Raw genomic sequence first — 16,320 nt, 5'->3', positions numbered from 1 at the left:
ATCAGAAGAGAACAGATGCAGAGAGTCAGCGCACCAGATATCGCGAGAGTTACAGGCGCGCTGCGAGTGACGTCATGTGGAAAAGCCCTATCGCTTGCAGTGGAGCGGCTCTCTGTGCGGCTGCGGTAAGTGTCCGGGGTTTGAGAAGCGGCTGTTTGCCTGCAGTGATAGTTAAGTAACCGTATAATAACGCAAACTGCAGTCCGGGTGCGCACGTCTCCGTGTGTTTAAGCCGCTCTGTGTCCCCCTCCCGCAGGATGGCCCTGGTGCCCTATGACGGCGGCTCGGTGGCCGCGCTGGCCAAGCTGCACCAGCCCTGCGCACAGTTCCGCCTGGCCGGCCGCAGCCTGCGCATCTCCCAGGACTGGAGCCGCCTCGGGGTGGCCGCCGTGGTCTGGGACGCGGTGAGGACCGACATTATGGATGAGCTGCACACGTGTCGCCAGAGCACGTCCGGACAGGGCGACCGGGACAATGAATGTGCATTTAGGACTTTCTCTCTATTTTATTTTCCAGGCTCTCCGTGTCCTCTTGTGCCCAGCCGTGTCTCTGTACTGTGTGTCATGTCCGTCTCCCCTCTCTAATTCAAATGAAATACCTCATTATTGCCAAAGCATTTACAGAAATGTCCAGACCTTTCTCTCTCTGCCTGTCTGTGACGTCCTTGACCTCCGGTGTGTGTGTGTTTCTGCAGGCGGTGGTGCTGTGCATGTACCTGGAGCTGGGGCACATGCCGCTGCAGGGGGTGCGTGCGATAGAGTTGGGCGCTGGCACCGGCCTGGTGGGCATCGTGGCAGCTCTGCTGGGTGAGGAGTCTGGCCTTCATCACAGGGGTTGGTGGGCTGGGAGGACAGGTCACTGCTGGGGGTCGAGTATAACCGCCTGGGCTGACCCGTGTCCCCTCTCTCAGGCGCGCAGGTGACCATCACTGACCGGCAGCCGGCCATGGGGCTCCTGCGGTCGAACGTGGTCGCCAACCTCCCCCCCGACCTGCAGGGGGCGGCGACGGTCTCAGAGCTCACCTGGGGCGAGGGGCTGCACCGGTACGAGGCGGGCGGCTACGAGCTGGTGCTGGGCGCGGACATCGTGTACCTGGAGGAGACGTTCCCGGCGCTGCTGGCCACGCTGGAGCACCTGGGCGCGGCACGTGGCGTGGTGCTGCTGTCCTGCCGGCTGCGCTACGAGCGAGACCACGCCTTCCTGGGCCTGCTGCGCCACCGCTTCTCCGTGACCGAGGTCTTCCACGACGCACCCACGGACGTGCGCGTCTACAGGGCGGAGAGGCGCGGCCGGGCCGAGCCGGAGCTCTGAGAATGGGGACGGGGTGGAGCCTGGCGTGGGTTTTGTTTGCTTGGTGGTGTTTTTTTTTTTTTTAAGCAGACAGGGTCTCGATCCCCACCCGCCGGGAGCCGGGGTATCGGACTGGGCCCCCCGAGGGCCGCAGCGTCATCTGGCTTTTGTTGCAACAGGTCCAGCTCTCCGTTCCTCAGTGGTCGTGTTTAACTGATGAACTGCTGTTGGAACAGCCAGTGTGACCAGGATGTGGACTTGTTGCTCTGGGACGGTCTTTGTGCGTCTCGTGCCGGAGCCTCCAGCCTCACACACAGAGACGCGTTGAGCTGCTGCCCAGCGACTGTGTTGTTTTACCTAGAGTATTTTTAAAACTGTTTGTGTTGTACGTACACAAACTTCCAATGATACAAACTTTAATAAACACTGAATTTGGTGTATCCCCTCCCTCAATCATTTTCCTTTCTCAAAACCATGTGCAGAGCGATAGAAACAAGAGGCGAATAACTTTCAAAGCATTTTTTAATGTGGCTTTACACAAAGGTCTATAAAAGGGTGTTACAACAGGTCTGGTGTCACAAAACGCTCGGATAAAACAGGAGACAGGTTTTTTAGTTTTTTTTCCGTTTTCTTTCCTTTTTCGCGCGATGCAGACAGCCGTGGATCCGCAGGTCGATATATACAGGGAGCTGCTACGCTACTGGAACACGAAAGCCGATGCTGTGTTTATATACACGACAGTGTTTAAAAACGATGCGTAGTAAAATTGGCATTATACAAATAAAGCACGAGTAGTTTTAAAAAATAACTCCGCTTCTCTCCTGCAGCTCCACACCACACTGCCCACTGCCCACTGCGTGTGCCCCGTATGTCCAGCATATGAACACGCTCCGTGCACATGCACAGCACGACGCCCTGCTGCGTCACGCTGTATAGGAAGCGGGACACGGCCCTTCACAGAGGACGAGATACACAGGCCTCCCTAGAAGCTCCAAATTTGGCTGCATTTAAAAAACAAGAATACACAAAATAAAAAATACACAAAATGAAAACCGAAGGCTGCGGTGAGCCAGAAGAGTCCGAGGGGACAGACAGGCGCTGTGGGGGTCTGGGGGGTACAGGTCACTCGTGGGGGCGAGGGTATTCCCGTCAGGCCTCTCGGGACCGGTCAGCCCAGTTGATATCTGGGCCCGGGCTCTCGCTGCCGATCCACAGCCCCGCGGTCGAGCCCCTCTCTGGGCAGGAGAAGGTGCCAGCGCTCCCTCTGTATGTGTTTCAGGTTCATTGTCGTGCTATGAGATGCCCTGCCAGTAAAAGAGCTGTACAGATATTAAAAATAATAAAAAAGGGTAGCTGCCGGAAATCTGAACAGCTACTGAAACAAGTTAACCTTTAAAATGATATCATTTTTTATATATATATATATATATATATATATATATATATATATATATATATACACACACACACACATTTATATCCCATTGTAAATGCAAAGCTGCGTTTCCAATTATTTAAAATCTCTGGTTCCTGGGGGCCACAGGGGGCGCTCTGTAACCACTCTTTATTCTCAGCTTATTTCTCACAACTAAAGTAAAAAAGACACACGTGACCCAGAAATGTCATCTCCTCACCCAGAGCGGCTCCCTCTCTCAGCTTCACACCTTCAAATCCTGCACTGGAGCCTCTTCTTAACATCATCATCATAATAAAAGCACCTTTTTTGTTCAATTTCTGCTTCAGATCTGGTGAGACATTTTACACCAGATCACAATCTCACACCTTTATATAAAAAAACAACTATAAATAATACATAATTTCTTAACGTAAGTGTCTGTGTACCCCTGCTGTTCACATCGGTTCGTGCCGAGTTCGTCTCCTGGTGAAGCGACGGCTCGGCACCAACTGACGCAAACCAACCTGCCCTCTGACGTCTCCTTACCCTTTGCGGGAAACGGTGCAATGCGGTGACTTGTGTTGTTCGATACACACCGATTATTAAACCAGACCTCACCACTGACTGCATCTTTCCAGAATCAGAGGAACACGGATTCTGCCTTCCGGAGTGAGCCGCACAGATTCCAGATGTTTGGATCGTGCTCATTGCGTGCGTGTCAGTGTGGACTGCGTCTGTGCGGCTCACTCTCCAGGGCGGAGTCGGTGTTCGACCAACCGCGGAAAAGATATCACCGATAAACACTTTGATTCACTTTTTTGTGTCGGTGTCTAAATTTAAGCGAACGAATCACCGAGTCTCACCGCTGCCCACGAAGATCTTCGAATTCCCCAACTACAGCCGGAGACCTCGGCAGAAATCATGACACATATGGGGGTCTGGAACCGACGCAACCTTTTTGGAGGTATAGAGAGAGAGAGGGGGGGGATCAATCTGGGGACGGGATCACATCTCTGGTCAGCCTGGAGACCAAACCACAACCCCGATATTGCCGCCAATCACCAAATACAAATAGAAAGTGGCCCCTGAAAAGCATTCATTTGATTTTCAGGGACCATTTTCTACAACTTATAGATTACTTGTTACTTACGACTGGCGAGGATTTGCCACACAGATCGACGAACAGTTTACATGAAAAGAAACCATGTGATCCAAAGAAAAGGCAAATCCTCATGGGGAGACACCGGCCGTGTAGGTCACACAGATGCACGAAGACAAGTACAGTACATTCGAATGCGCCTTCAATGTATAAAAATAAAAACCAGCAAAGCAATACTGCGTCTGGTGCTCTCGATAGCCATCACCGAAACTTAAAGTAGCAAGTGTAACATGCCTGAGGTTTAAACCTCTTGGCTGCCCCCCCCAGGCCCCGCGGCACGAGTATCTATACCTGATCCTGCCATGCCCCCCCCCCCAAAGTGACCTGCAGCAGAACAAGGCGTCCCTTCCTGTGTGTGTGTTTGTGTCCTCGATTGCTGAAGTTTTGGACACTTTCTTTCCTGTTTCTCCATTGTCTGCCCGTGCTGGGAATTAGATTCCCACCGGGACTCCACCCCTGGGGTAGTGCTGACCTAATTAATCATTATCAATAAGAATACACGTATGAAAAGTGTGACCCACGTGGCAGAGCTCAGATCATTTCTGCACGGGGACGGATGAGGGGAAGGAGGGGTGATCCCCACGCCTGTCTGCTCTCTCACGGGCGTGTCCCGAACAGGAGCGCACCTCCACCTGGCCTCGCGGCCCTGGGGGGACCACGCCAAGCATGCAGGGAACTTGCTTTCGTATTAAAAAATATGTACATATTGTGATGTCATAGAGGCCGCCCCCCCAGGAAGCGACGGACAGGAGCGCGAGAGAGAGCAGAGAGGACTCCGGTACCGGACTTGGACTACAGATCGTGGATTGTCCTTGGCTGCCATTGGTAGTGTTTGTGCCGGACTGCACCTTCCCCCCCAGAGTGGCTCCTGGTTTGCGTTTTTGTGTTAAGGATGTGTGTGTAAGTGTGCATGTGTGATTATGCAGGTCAGAGATAAAAATACAAATAATATATATATATATATATATATACACAGACACTGTGTTGACCTTGTGCTCCGAGCTCGGCGCCCCTCCGCACAGTGGGACACAAAGGTAGCGTTGAATCTCTCTCAGCCTTTTCTGAATAGCTGCCTTATTGGTAATCGCCAGAAAGGGCCCGTGTCCTGGCAGAGCGCGGTGTAACCGGGCCTCCGGAGACCCGACCGCCAAGGTCGAGAGAAATACTTATCATGATCATAACGACGACCAACAAAAAGTGTTATAAAAATAAAAATACATATAGCGTGAAGCACGAAACATAACCGTCAGATATAATAAGATGAATCACCGTCATAATAATAATACAATATGGCATCGCATCGCCGGATGAAGAATAAAATGAACACTAGTGCTCTTCCTCCCGTTGGGAGCCGGGAGGTAAGACAGCGCCCCGTGTGGCGGCTCAGTGGAGCGGCCCGGAGAGCGAGGGGCGTGAGCTGCCTGCCCCTCACAGTCCTGAGCTTTCTGTGTAAATCCAATGTGTCTCAGGGGAGCGCTGAGTGACACAGCCCTGACCCCTGACCCCCGACCCCCCGCTCTCCCACCTGAACAGACCCCACCTGCTCAAAGTGCTCTGCTGGCACCGCAATGCTAGCGCCTGTGGGAGGCCAGGAGACGTGGACAGCTCTACCGCGGCCGCCCGTTGGACCTCCAATGTTCAGATGGCTCCTTTATTAACTAACTCGTTTATTAATTAACCTGCTCCATTTCTCTCTCTGCCCTTGGCCTATTAAGGATTTTCCTCCCCATGCTCGGCTGTTCCTGTACCCCCCCGCAGCCCAGCAGGGGAGTGTCAGAGAAACGGCGCTCCAGTTCTGTCCGACTCCCTCAATAACTCATCTTGAACAAAGGCTTGTCTTATAATTACAGCTCAATGTCCGCCCCTCTCCCTCTCTCTCTATTTTCCCACAGCCGTGCTCTGGATTCCTCCCCAGCCTGAGCTATTTAAAGCGCGTCCCTCTGAGCCCTGAGCAGCTGCTGCCTCATTCATGGAAACTGTGGCCCCCCCACCCGGCCCTGCCTCTCACAGGCCCGTCTCCCGGCCCGGCCCAGCACAGGTTCCACACCGGGCGGGGCAGCCGCGCGTTCCGGCATGAACCCACCGGCGACTCAACGCCTGCACACTCGGGGTAGGAAAGCGTTTCAGGAACCGTCATGACAGCGTATTGTTTGCATCCGTCTGCCTGTTTTTAAACTCGATTGTTTTCCTGCGGACCCGTCTCGACCCCACCCTCAGGACCTCGACTGGGTCGTGCTGCTGGAGAACAACCATTTCAAAAACAGACAGATGGGAAACACAAGGTAAGGGACAAATAAAACAACGATACATCATAATAAAGAAATACCACACGATAAAATACTGAAAGACAACATGGCAAGTGATATCTGAGCGGCCAAGCCCTCGACCCGTTTCCAGAAGCGCTGGTGAGACGGGCCCACGAGCTCGGGTCCCTCACACCAGCCACAAAAAGGGAGGGAATAGAAATCTCACTCCAATCCTCTAACAGCTCCTTTCAGCAGAGAGAGAGAGAAAGGGAAGGAGAGAGAGATAAAGAGAGGGAAGGAGAGAGGGGGAGAGTGAGAGGGAAGGAGAGAGACAGAGGGAGAGGAGAGAGTGTGAAGGAGAGAGAGAGAGAGAGGGAAGGAAGGAGATAAAGAAAGACCCCTGTGAGTGAAGGCTGTGTTTCACATCCGGACCACCTGATGCTGTGAAAAAATAAACGCAGATCTCGGTGTGAGGCCGGCGGCCGAGGGGACGCCAGACACGAACCAAACCGAATCAAAACCCCCTCCCACTGTAACAGCCCAGCTGGCGCTCTCCCAGAATCCCACGGGGTGGATGGCAAAGCCCGGCACAGATGTCGCCATGAGGGCGGGCGAGAGAGATTGCCAAACACCTCCACGCCCCCGAATAAAACCAAAAACAGCGGGCAGCTAAATACAAAAATAAAAAAGGTTTAATCCATGATTTAAAAGTCGATCTCGTTCTTCCCTCCGCCCGCCTGTGTGCCGCCAGGCCCCCCCGCTCCGGAGAGGGAGTGGGTTTGGCGTCGTGGTGCCGCGGTTCCCGCTCTCTCTCCTCGCCGCCCCGTTCCCGTCGTATCGCATCGTCTCCGATCGGCAGTTTGTAGCAATCGATAAAAAAAACACACTTGGAAAACGGTGTCTGTGGTCCAGTCCGGGCGCCGGGCTGCGGCCTCGGTACCGGCCTGCAGCGGCGCCCCGGGGTGACGGGCCTAGTCGGACTTATGGCAGTACAGGTCCTTAAGTGCTTTCAGCTCCTCGATGAGCGTTTTGTTCTGGTTCTCCAGCACGGCCACGCGGTTCTCCAGACACTTCACGTACTCCTTCTTCTTGCGGCGACACTCACGGGCCGCCTCCCTGGGAGAGGAGGAGAGGAAGGTCACCGTCACCTTCGAACCCAAGCGCTCACCGTCCCTAGACACGCCCGGAGAAAAGACCCACCTGTTCTTCATGAGCCGCACTTCCCTCTTGCGCGCCGCCTCCTCCGCTGTCTGCTGGGTGGGCAGCGCCGGCGAGGAGGCCATGACGACGCCGGGCGCGATGGTGCTGGTCGGCGCCGTGCGGATCTGGTACGCCTGGACGTCCCCTGAGGCGGCTGAGAGCGAGTGAGGGGGAGAGAGAGAGGAGAGGAAGAAAAGGAGGACCCGTTACTGATGCCAGCTGATATCAGGGGTTGTGGCTACACCGTATCGCACCGCACTGTGGGAAGCCCCGGCGTGTCTGTGGTACCAAACAGCTACTAAAACTCACAGTTTGAGCACCAACAGAAGAGTAAAAATCCACCCCCCCAGGAATCCCTGCCCGGTGCCCCCCGCACCTCACCTTGCACCACCACCTGGTTGCTGGGCACCAGGATCTGCTGCCCGTCTGTGGTCTGCGCATACTGCAGGATGGTGGTGCCTGTCTGCGCAGCCGCCGCGTTGGTCATGGTGAGGGTCTGCAGGCCCTGGACCCCGTCCGTGCCGTTGTTGGCCAGCTGGATCGCCCCTCCCTGTGTGATGGCGACTGGGGACAGAGAGAGAGAGAGAGAGAGAGAGAGAGAGAGCATTAAAACCTCTGACTGCAGACCCACCTGGGGGAATGCTGTGAAATGTAAACCACATGAAGTCCAGACGTACTGTACTGGCCACTGCTGGTCTGGTAGATGGGCGTGGGCACAGTGACGGTGGCGATGGCGGGGGCCGAAGAGTCCTCCTCGGACTTCTCCTCGTCTATCCGCGGGACCCCCGGGGCGTCGGACGACAGGTCGTTCAGGATCTTCCTGCGCAGAGGGGGGGGGAGATGCTGCAGTCAACCGATCAACCATGACTCTTAGTTGTTTTGGTTATGGCTGTTTTTCACAAGACACTTTAAATACAACCAATAAGAAACAGCCGGGGACAGGAGCGCTGGGACCTTGTCTCTTGTGGAGCCACCAGCATTGGGGAGTCAGTGCACTCGGCAGACTCAGGGGTTAATTAAAAGAGTCTGGAGCCGCCCGTCCCCTCGTCCGGGGGCTCTGCTGGGGAGGAGGAGCGGAGGGCGGGACTACCTGTAGGAGGGGCGTCTGGACAGGATCTCCCGGCGCTTCTGCGAGTCGGTCACGCTGTCCACCGACTCCTGGGAGTCCTCACTCTCGGCGATGGTGGAGATCTGCAACACAGAGACACCATCGGTCAGGGGGGTCCCCGGCCCCGCTCTCCCGGGAACCGGTCCGATGGTGCGGGTCTGCCGGTCTGTGCCGCCCTGCCCCGCCCTGCTCACCTGCACAGTCTGCACCTGCGGCGACTGGATGACGGAGGGCTGCGCCGTCTGGATGACCCCGTGCACCTGCACCGTCTGTCCGTTGGGGAGCTGCACCAGGGTCACGGTGGGGCCGGTGGATGTGGCGTGGGCTCCGGCTGCCATTGAAACCTGAGTCACACACACACGCGCTCTCGTTAGCCCCGCCTGCCCTCACCCCGGCGGCCCCCCGAGCTACCGAGGGAAGCATGGTGATCTGAGTTACCCCCCCACCCACCCCTCGTGGCTGTCAGGGTGAGGATTGGTGAACTGGTGGCCACTGCCCCCCCCACCCCACCCCACCCCACCCCACCCTCCAAGACCTGCAGGGGATTCCCTCTTATTTGACCCCGTGGATTCCCCACAGTAACTACACTGTCTGTCTGTATCTGGCCTCTTTCTAAGGGCACTCCCATCCAAAAACACACTTACAAAGCACTGTAGGAAAACAAAAAGAAAGGAAAGAAAAGTTACTTTGTGCAGAAGAGACACACGGTCGACAACGCAGACTGACAGCACCACAATGTGTCGGACGCTGGATCGGTACACGACTAATCAATCCAGTTTGACATCAAGCATTACAGGACAAACACAAATGAATAATAATAAACACATCGACAGAGACTCACAAGGCCTGGGTAACAGCCTGGAGTCAGAAGGATGCTTTCTTTAAACTTCACAACACGGGCACTGAGGACGGCACACAGGAGGGTCCGCTCTGGGCTCTGTGGCCACGCTGCCACGCCGGTCTCACCTGGGCCAGGGTGGCGATCTGCGCCTGCGCCTGCACGCCGATCTGCTGGCTGTCCGTCTCGGCGACCGCAGTGTCCCCCGCCTGCTGCGTGTCTGCACTCGATTCCATGGTCATTGAGTTAGCTGCGGAGCCAGAGCGACACAGAGCGCGGTGAGGGTGTGTGAGGGCCAGAACGGCCACCGGGAGGCAGCACCGGGCGCTCAGACTGACTGACATCTGCGACAATGTAACTCTTTACTCTAAACATTCTTACAATATATCTATATGCAGACGGGCGACAAATTAAAGGAAAGACCCACACAAAGTGTCTCAGTGAGGTGTTGGGCACCACGAGCACCAGAACAGCTTCAGTGCTCTTGGCACAGATTCTAGAGTCTCTGACTCTACTGGAGGGATGAACTCCATTCTTCCAAAAGATATTCCTTCATTTGGGGTTTTGTTGATGGCGGTGGAGAGCACTGTCTAACACGTCGGTCCAGAATCTCCCACAGGTGTTCAGTTGGGTTGAGATCTGGTGACTGCGAAGGCCAGAGCATATGATGCCCCCCACAACGTAACAGAGCCTCCGGACCCCCTCACTGAAGGGGTCCAGCAGTCAGGCCTGTCCCGTTCTCTTGGTGTCCCACACATGCACTCGCCCACTTGTCCAGAACACCAGTTCGTCTGTGTGACTGAAGCTCCTGCCATTCGTGCCCCAATAATGCCCCCTCTTTCACAGTCACTTAGATCCTTTCATCTTGCCACCTTGATCCAAAATCGAGGTCAGCTGGGCTGCTCAGCATTTGTATACATTCACAGAGCAGGATAGGATGTTAATTGCTTAATTGTATCATGCAGTGCACCTGTTTGGAGGCGTCTGCATTCATTATGTTCCTCCACTCATTTATTCAGATTTTTCCTTTAATTTGTCACCCGTCTGTATATATATGAGTTAATACACAAATCACACAAACTGCTGACGAAAAAGAAATTAATGGATCTGAGAACAAATTAAAATATATGACATCAAAGAAAGAGTTAAAATGTTACAATGGCAAGAAGGACAGATCAAAGCTGGACCAAGGAGGCTATTGAATGGATCCCAAGAGAGGAAAAAGGATTTCAGTGATTGTTCTCCTACAAGTCTTGTTGCTGATTGAGAGCAGGGCTTCCTGTTATTATGCTGCTGCATTGTGGGAGTTGTAGTCTCTCTGAGCATCAGTGTAGTTCCCTGTGTGTGCATTTCTGTCTTTCCTAGTGCTGAGATTAATAAGAATAATAATGTACTGCCTGTAACTATGTAACTGTGTAACAATTGTTTTATACTGTATTTATATTTGGTAAATTATCTTTTATTATATTAAATAGTCTCTCGCTATATTTTATGTGGATGTTATTTATTTTATGGACAGCAATTTTGAGATGCTCTAAACAAGGCACTGGGATGTCTGTTGTCAAATGCTTTTAAAAATAATACTCCAATGTGTCAAATTATTATTTTTTAATGGCAACAGATACACAATTAAACAGATTTTAGTACTGTGCATTTTTCAACATATAATTCTTATTCAATAAAAAAAGTCTGTATTCTGTTACATCATGTAGAGTTTAATTGTGGCGTTGATAAGAGGGGCTGTGATGAGTATGAAGTCATTAAAAGCTTCAGTGATGCCGTATCTCGATTATTCAAATAATCAGCAAACCGCTCGCTAGACTGTGGGTCTACTGTAACAGTGGGAAGTTGTAGCAGTTTTACCAGATCATTTTCTGTTCCTTCAAAGGCTGAACAGAGACACAGCCTGGGGGGGGGCAGGCCACACTGTTGACTCAGGTGTGGGGGAGCTATTCCTGGCACACGTCCACACACCTCGCCCATGACGCCCATGCTGTGTGTTATTTTCCATGCAATTTAAACAGAATACCTTTTAGACACATATGCGCTGTCTATATAAACAGTGTTAGAAGCCAACACAACAGACCCCCGCTTTCAGCAGGAGCCCCCTGGCCCTCACAGGGGGGTGCGAGTCCCTGCCCGGCCTCTGCTGTAACACGGTGAAGTCTCTCTTTTCTACGATGATCTTAACACACTGGGGAAGCTGAACACAGCCCGTTTGACATAGTGACAAAGGGAGTCACACGGCAGAGGTGCGCCGCGGTTAGGAGGGGCGTCCCAGCGCAGTGTGCGCGGGGCAGGAGCATTCAAACATTTAAAAACATGAAACTGTGTCCACAGCATAACAGCCTGCCCTCCCTCTGATGTGGGTTCCTGCCTACCTGACAGCACGCAGATGCCCTGGTTCATGTCCAACAAATACCACAGTGTGGGGGAGTTTCAACAGCAATGAAAACAGCCTCAAAGCACTTGCAGCTGTAGGCACATTGCCATTGCATTTCTTACAAACGCGGTGATAATAATAAAAGGACTTTATTTAATTGGCAATTAGAGTCTCTCTGGAGTCACAGCGATCGTAAACACACCGGCCAGGGCAGGGCACAAGCCCAGAGGACCGGCCCTACAGCCAGACCGGGTGCGAACACCGCACAGCGTGTTCTCTGACCGCCAGACAGGAGCAGGAGTGCTGGCAACGATGGGGATATTTCTGAGGCCAAGAGAGAAGAGCTTCCATCTTCACAGAGGAAGCACAACTTCACTTAAAAAGTTTACACCCAAAAATCACACATATCTTGCACATGAAGGCCCCAGACTGGGCATTGTTCGCGGCAGTGAAACAGGAACTCAGACACACAGAGGTGCATTTCAGCAGAGCGGCCAGCTCTTCTCCCCGCTGAGGAAAACAACCCCAGGCCGGGGACGGCTCTGGTTCAGCGCGGTCGCTGGCAGACTGCAGGAATGCTGCGCGCCAGATGTCAGAGTTTCTCTTCATATACATCTAGAAACACGTCACCAATGCAGGACAAAAAGAACCAAACAAAAACGCTCAAAGGCACGCAAACTGGAACCAAGCCACGTGTGTGGAAAAAGGTCCCAGTCCAGCCCAGAGTCCTGCCGGCTGTCCAGGTCCAGGTCAGATGTTGTGACTAACTCTGGAGGTCATCTGGGACAAACACCCCAAGACCCTGTTCACCGGAGCGCCCAGCAGGGAGCAGGGGACACACGCAGCTTTGTTTCGGTTTGCGTGTCTCTCCAGACCGCTCCACTGATACCCCCCTGTGCCCTGGCTCTCCACCGCCTGTTTCTGCGTCCTGTGTTACAGTTGTGCCTTTAAATACCCAGCAGATGGACGGGGTAACCGTTCCAGGCGTGATCTCAGCTCGAGTCCTTCGCTACAGGGCAGCGATCAGCACTTCGAATCGGTGCAATACAGATCTACCACTGTGTGCCGCTGAAAGACTATACGTGCCTCCCTGAAATTAGACAATCCCAAACCAGCTGTTTCTAGCTTTAGTGTTGATAGCAGATTAAAAACCACTGAGAGTGCAGGTGTCCTATGAGACGCCCAAGTTCACTGCCTGTCCTGGAATTCAATCTCCATCAGCTGTGTTCTGCGATGGACAACCGCACTGTGGTTATCATCTGAGGTTTATTCTTTCTGCTGAATGCACAGAGGAACTGAATATGACTGAATTCACCTAATACATATGGCGAGCCTCACTCTATCTATGGCTTAATGTTCATGAGGGAATCTGTCACTCAGACTGGCTAAAGCAGAAAGGCATGTAGCAGCAATGTGTGCAGCTGCATGCATGCGTGTGTGTGTGTGTGTGTGTTGACTCATGCATGAGAAACTCCAATATGACACGTCACACCCACGCACGTCTCTCCCCGCCGCGTTTGAAATCTCACGCCTTCAGCACCAGCGCCGGGGGACAGGAGCCGGGGCTGCGGGGCCGAGTGCACTCCTGCGGGTTGGCATCTCCAGCAGCGCGCTGCTCTGTGGCACACTCCGCACCAGTGCATTCAAAACGCAGAAAACACATGCAGCTGCGATCAAACAGCAGGCTGGGTGTGCTTGCCAGCCCTGTGCACTCCGTGTATGAATGCCTGGCACTGCCATGCTGGGGGTCCTAAACATCACTAACTGACACCAAATCAGTCTCCACTGGCGGGCCGAGTGTCCATGCATGTGCAAAACGTGTCAATGCAGAATGAGCCTCGCTGTGCAAACCGTTATTTGCACCCTCCTCATCCTCATTAGCATCATTATCGTGATGATTATTATTTATGCGCCAGAAACAGCGCGCAACAGCGAGGGGAGGCTGCTCGCTTCACCCGGGGCTCCGGGGGGCTGCCGCGGCGCTGGCGGACCCGGGGGTCTCGATGCCCGGGTGCAGACACGCCGCCGTCCTGCCCCCGGCTCGCCAGCTCGGTCCCTGCCCGCCGCAGCCTCCCCTACCCCCGCCCGGCTGCCGAGTACGAGACCCTCCGCCGCCATGATCTCTTTGTTTCCCCCGGGCCGAGCGCCGCTCCGCCCGGGCCCGCTGCGGGACGCGTCCTGTCTCCCTCCACCCCCCCGGACACTGCTCCTCTCTTACCGGTACAGACTCCCTCCGTCACTCCCGGGCCCCCGGAGCTCCACTTTTATTCAGGCCGACACGTAAGAGACCGCGTCAGGCTACACCTCCGCCGCGTCACCGGGAACAACAACACGGAGAGCGAGGGAGACGAGCGCTAGCCCGGCCACAGCAGCGAGCGGGCCCGAGTGCGGCCGAGGGAGCCCGAACGGCGGGCGGAGGCGGCCGAAGGCTCCCCGAGTAGTAGCGGAAACGCACGGAGTGGAGGGCGCTGTGCAGAGTGCGCATATGCGAGGGCAGATTCGCAGTCATAACAGAAATATATCAATACAAAATAAAAGCACCGATGCAAAATAGAAACATCGACGGTCGTCTGTCTGAATCACAACGTCCTTAAATTGATTTGCTTTTTTAAACGAGGTTACAATAACTAGAATGTGAAATATAGTGTGTGCATGCGGCTGCGCATCATGTATGATTTGTGTGGGGCAGTGCGCAGGCTGGGAGCAGTCCGGTCTGTAGGTTATTCTGTATGCAGTGTTTGTGCAGGACAGGTGTGACTCCAGCGGGACTATAGCTGTAGGTCAGTGTCCATGATACAATCAGAGTAGGGTATAATCCCCTCGGATTCATCGTGCTGTTAATACCTTACTTTCTCTTGCTCTGAAGCCGAAAGCAACATGGCTTCAGTATAATCCCGTGCATCCCGTGTGTCTGGTGTTTTGGGAGCAGGCACTCAGTAGTTACCTGGAGCCGGGCGTCTTCTGGCTTTAGATCATATATAATTGATGTATGCAGGGTTGTGTCAGTGGTGGTTTGTTAGCAGTTGTGTGCATCAGTGGTAGTGTGTGGCAGTAAGTAGGTTAGGAGCAGTGGGACTAGAGCAGGTGTGTAGGGTCCATGACAGTATGTAATTAAGTGTGTGTATGTGTGTGTGTGTGTGTGTGTGTCAGAAGCAGAGATCCTCCAGCAATGTGTGTACTGTATAAAAGTACAGCAGCAGCATTATTAATCTTCTTATTGCGCCAGGCTTGTTCCCCTGGCTGCTATTTTACTAGACCACACTATAGTTCACTGCCTGTTTACCACAGTACACCACACTACGCTTTGCTGTCATATGGACACTACCGTGTTGCACCCTGATCTGTGTCTGATAGTGAACCTGCTTCTCATGCATGTGTATGTGTATGTGTATGTGTATGTCTCTGTAGTTTAGTGCTGGCAGCCCGGCTCCTGTTCTGCACGTCTCTATGGTGTGCCAGGGACTTGCCCAGTGCGCCAAACCCAGCCAGCTTCACATTACTCACTCCCCAGATGTGTAATTCCCGTGAAGTCAGTGAAGACAGGACCGGGGGGGTTTCTGCAATAGGGGGATTTTGATCTGACATGTGATTTGCGGGTTGCAGGGGGTTCTGCTGCTCAACTGAATCACTGAGCCAAAACCAAAGCATCATACCAAGAAGTGAACAAAACTTTCTGACCACCTGAAAAACGGCCCCCTCCAGGACGTGGTGGCGGGTTTCTTGTTGGACGGGGGGGCTCTTCTCTCTGTGTGTCGTTTGCTCGCTGCCTGTGGAGGCTTGGACTTGGCCAGGTGGGATGAAGTGCAGGATCGTCTCCCCGCCAGCAGGTGGCGGCACTGCCCCGCAAGTCTCCGAGAGGACCGCTGGCTGCCGGGGCCGCTGTTGTGTGTCGACCTGTTTTGTGATGAATGTGTGTTACAGCTGCTGCCCACCGGCCTGTGGACACACGCAACACAGAGTGGGGGTGGGGGGGCATTCTTGCTGCAGGCTCTGCAGGCACCTGGTGATCGGCACTTTATTAACACCTGGAGACCAATATATTTTACCAATTAAGTACACGCAGCAATTAGATCAATTAAGTCATCTGAGTGTGGGTGGAAGTGGAATCCAGAGGGCACTTTTAACCCCAGTGGGAGCGGGTTTATTGAACGATACCAGATTGATCTTTGTACACAAAGAAGGAAACAATGCAATAAAAACACAAAGGCTGAATGAATAAACACAGATGAAGGAAGAGAGGCAGTGAAGTGAGGGCTCTGTTTTTACAGCCCTTCTCTGATGAATTACCTTTAAGAGGCAGCAGCGGCTGTAAAGTGTGAAGCTGGGAGTCTCTGTCCTTCAGTCAGTGAGTCTGTCTGTCTGTCAGTCTGTTCCTCTAACTCTGATCACAGCGCTTCATTGCAGCACCGTCCGTATCGTCCAGTACGCAGCCCCTGAAGAGACGCCCCTGCAGCTCTGTGTCCTGGACGTCTCTCATCTCTCTTGCTGCCTTGTTTTAATTGGTTTTCTGATGACTGTGTGTCTTTCTTTCTTTTTCCCAAAGAAAGAGAAAACAAACTGCCCCAGAAAACAACAGCGACAGTAAAGACACTGGGTACACCTGGGAGGAGGCCTTCACAGCGTTGCACAGAGCTGTTTGACTGCTGTGCTTTGCAAAAATACAACATCAAACAAAAACTGGAAGTTATTTTGGAAATGCA

General features: G+C 53.4%; 2 protein-coding genes across 2 annotated transcripts; one reads left to right on the top strand and one right to left on the bottom strand.

Annotated features, from left to right (window-relative positions):
• Window positions 1-1,730, top strand: mettl21a (methyltransferase 21A, HSPA lysine). The gene is made up of 4 exons (XM_066688669.1): window positions 1-125; window positions 257-404; window positions 695-806; window positions 911-1,730. Exons 1-4 carry the CDS (start codon window positions 16-18, stop codon window positions 1,309-1,311), a joined length of 771 nt encoding a protein of 256 aa, XP_066544766.1. The 5' UTR covers window positions 1-15; the 3' UTR covers window positions 1,312-1,730.
• Window positions 1,731-1,794: 64 nt separating this feature from the next.
• Window positions 1,795-14,205, bottom strand: creb1b (cAMP responsive element binding protein 1b). The gene is made up of 8 exons (XM_066688668.1): window positions 13,839-14,205; window positions 9,366-9,487; window positions 8,594-8,743; window positions 8,382-8,482; window positions 7,969-8,111; window positions 7,673-7,855; window positions 7,292-7,445; window positions 1,795-7,207 (listed from the first exon to the last, which is right to left on the bottom strand). Exons 2-8 carry the CDS (start codon window positions 9,477-9,479, stop codon window positions 7,063-7,065), a joined length of 990 nt encoding a protein of 329 aa, XP_066544765.1. The 5' UTR covers window positions 9,480-9,487; window positions 13,839-14,205; the 3' UTR covers window positions 1,795-7,062.
• Window positions 14,206-16,320: the final 2,115 nt, after the last annotated feature.

The sequence above is a fragment of the Amia ocellicauda genome, chromosome 16 (assembly GCF_036373705.1).
Source record: "Amia ocellicauda isolate fAmiCal2 chromosome 16, fAmiCal2.hap1, whole genome shotgun sequence".
Taxonomy (NCBI): domain Eukaryota; kingdom Metazoa; phylum Chordata; class Actinopteri; order Amiiformes; family Amiidae; genus Amia; species Amia ocellicauda.
This window is presented reverse-complemented; position numbering and strand designations above follow the sequence as displayed.

Bases quoted from the DNA above. Each gene is read 5' to 3' on its own strand.
- mettl21a (XM_066688669.1), top strand. From the start codon at position 16: ATGCAGAGAGTCAGCGCACCAGATATCGCGAGAGTTACAGGCGCGCTG. The intron at 405-694 runs GTGAGGACCGAC...GTGTTTCTGCAG, and splicing joins CCGCCGTGGTCTGGGACGCG to GCGGTGGTGCTGTGCATGTA. The intron at 807-910 runs GTGAGGAGTCTG...CCCCTCTCTCAG, and splicing joins CATCGTGGCAGCTCTGCTGG to GCGCGCAGGTGACCATCACT.
- creb1b (XM_066688668.1), bottom strand. From the start codon at position 9,479: ATGACCATGGAATCGAGTGCAGACACGCAGCAGGCGGGGGACACTGCG. The intron at 8,744-9,365 runs GTGAGACCGGCG...TGTGTGACTCAG, and splicing joins AGATCGCCACCCTGGCCCAG to GTTTCAATGGCAGCCGGAGC. The intron at 8,112-8,381 runs GTAGTCCCGCCC...CCCTCTGCGCAG, and splicing joins TCCAGACGCCCCTCCTACAG to GAAGATCCTGAACGACCTGT.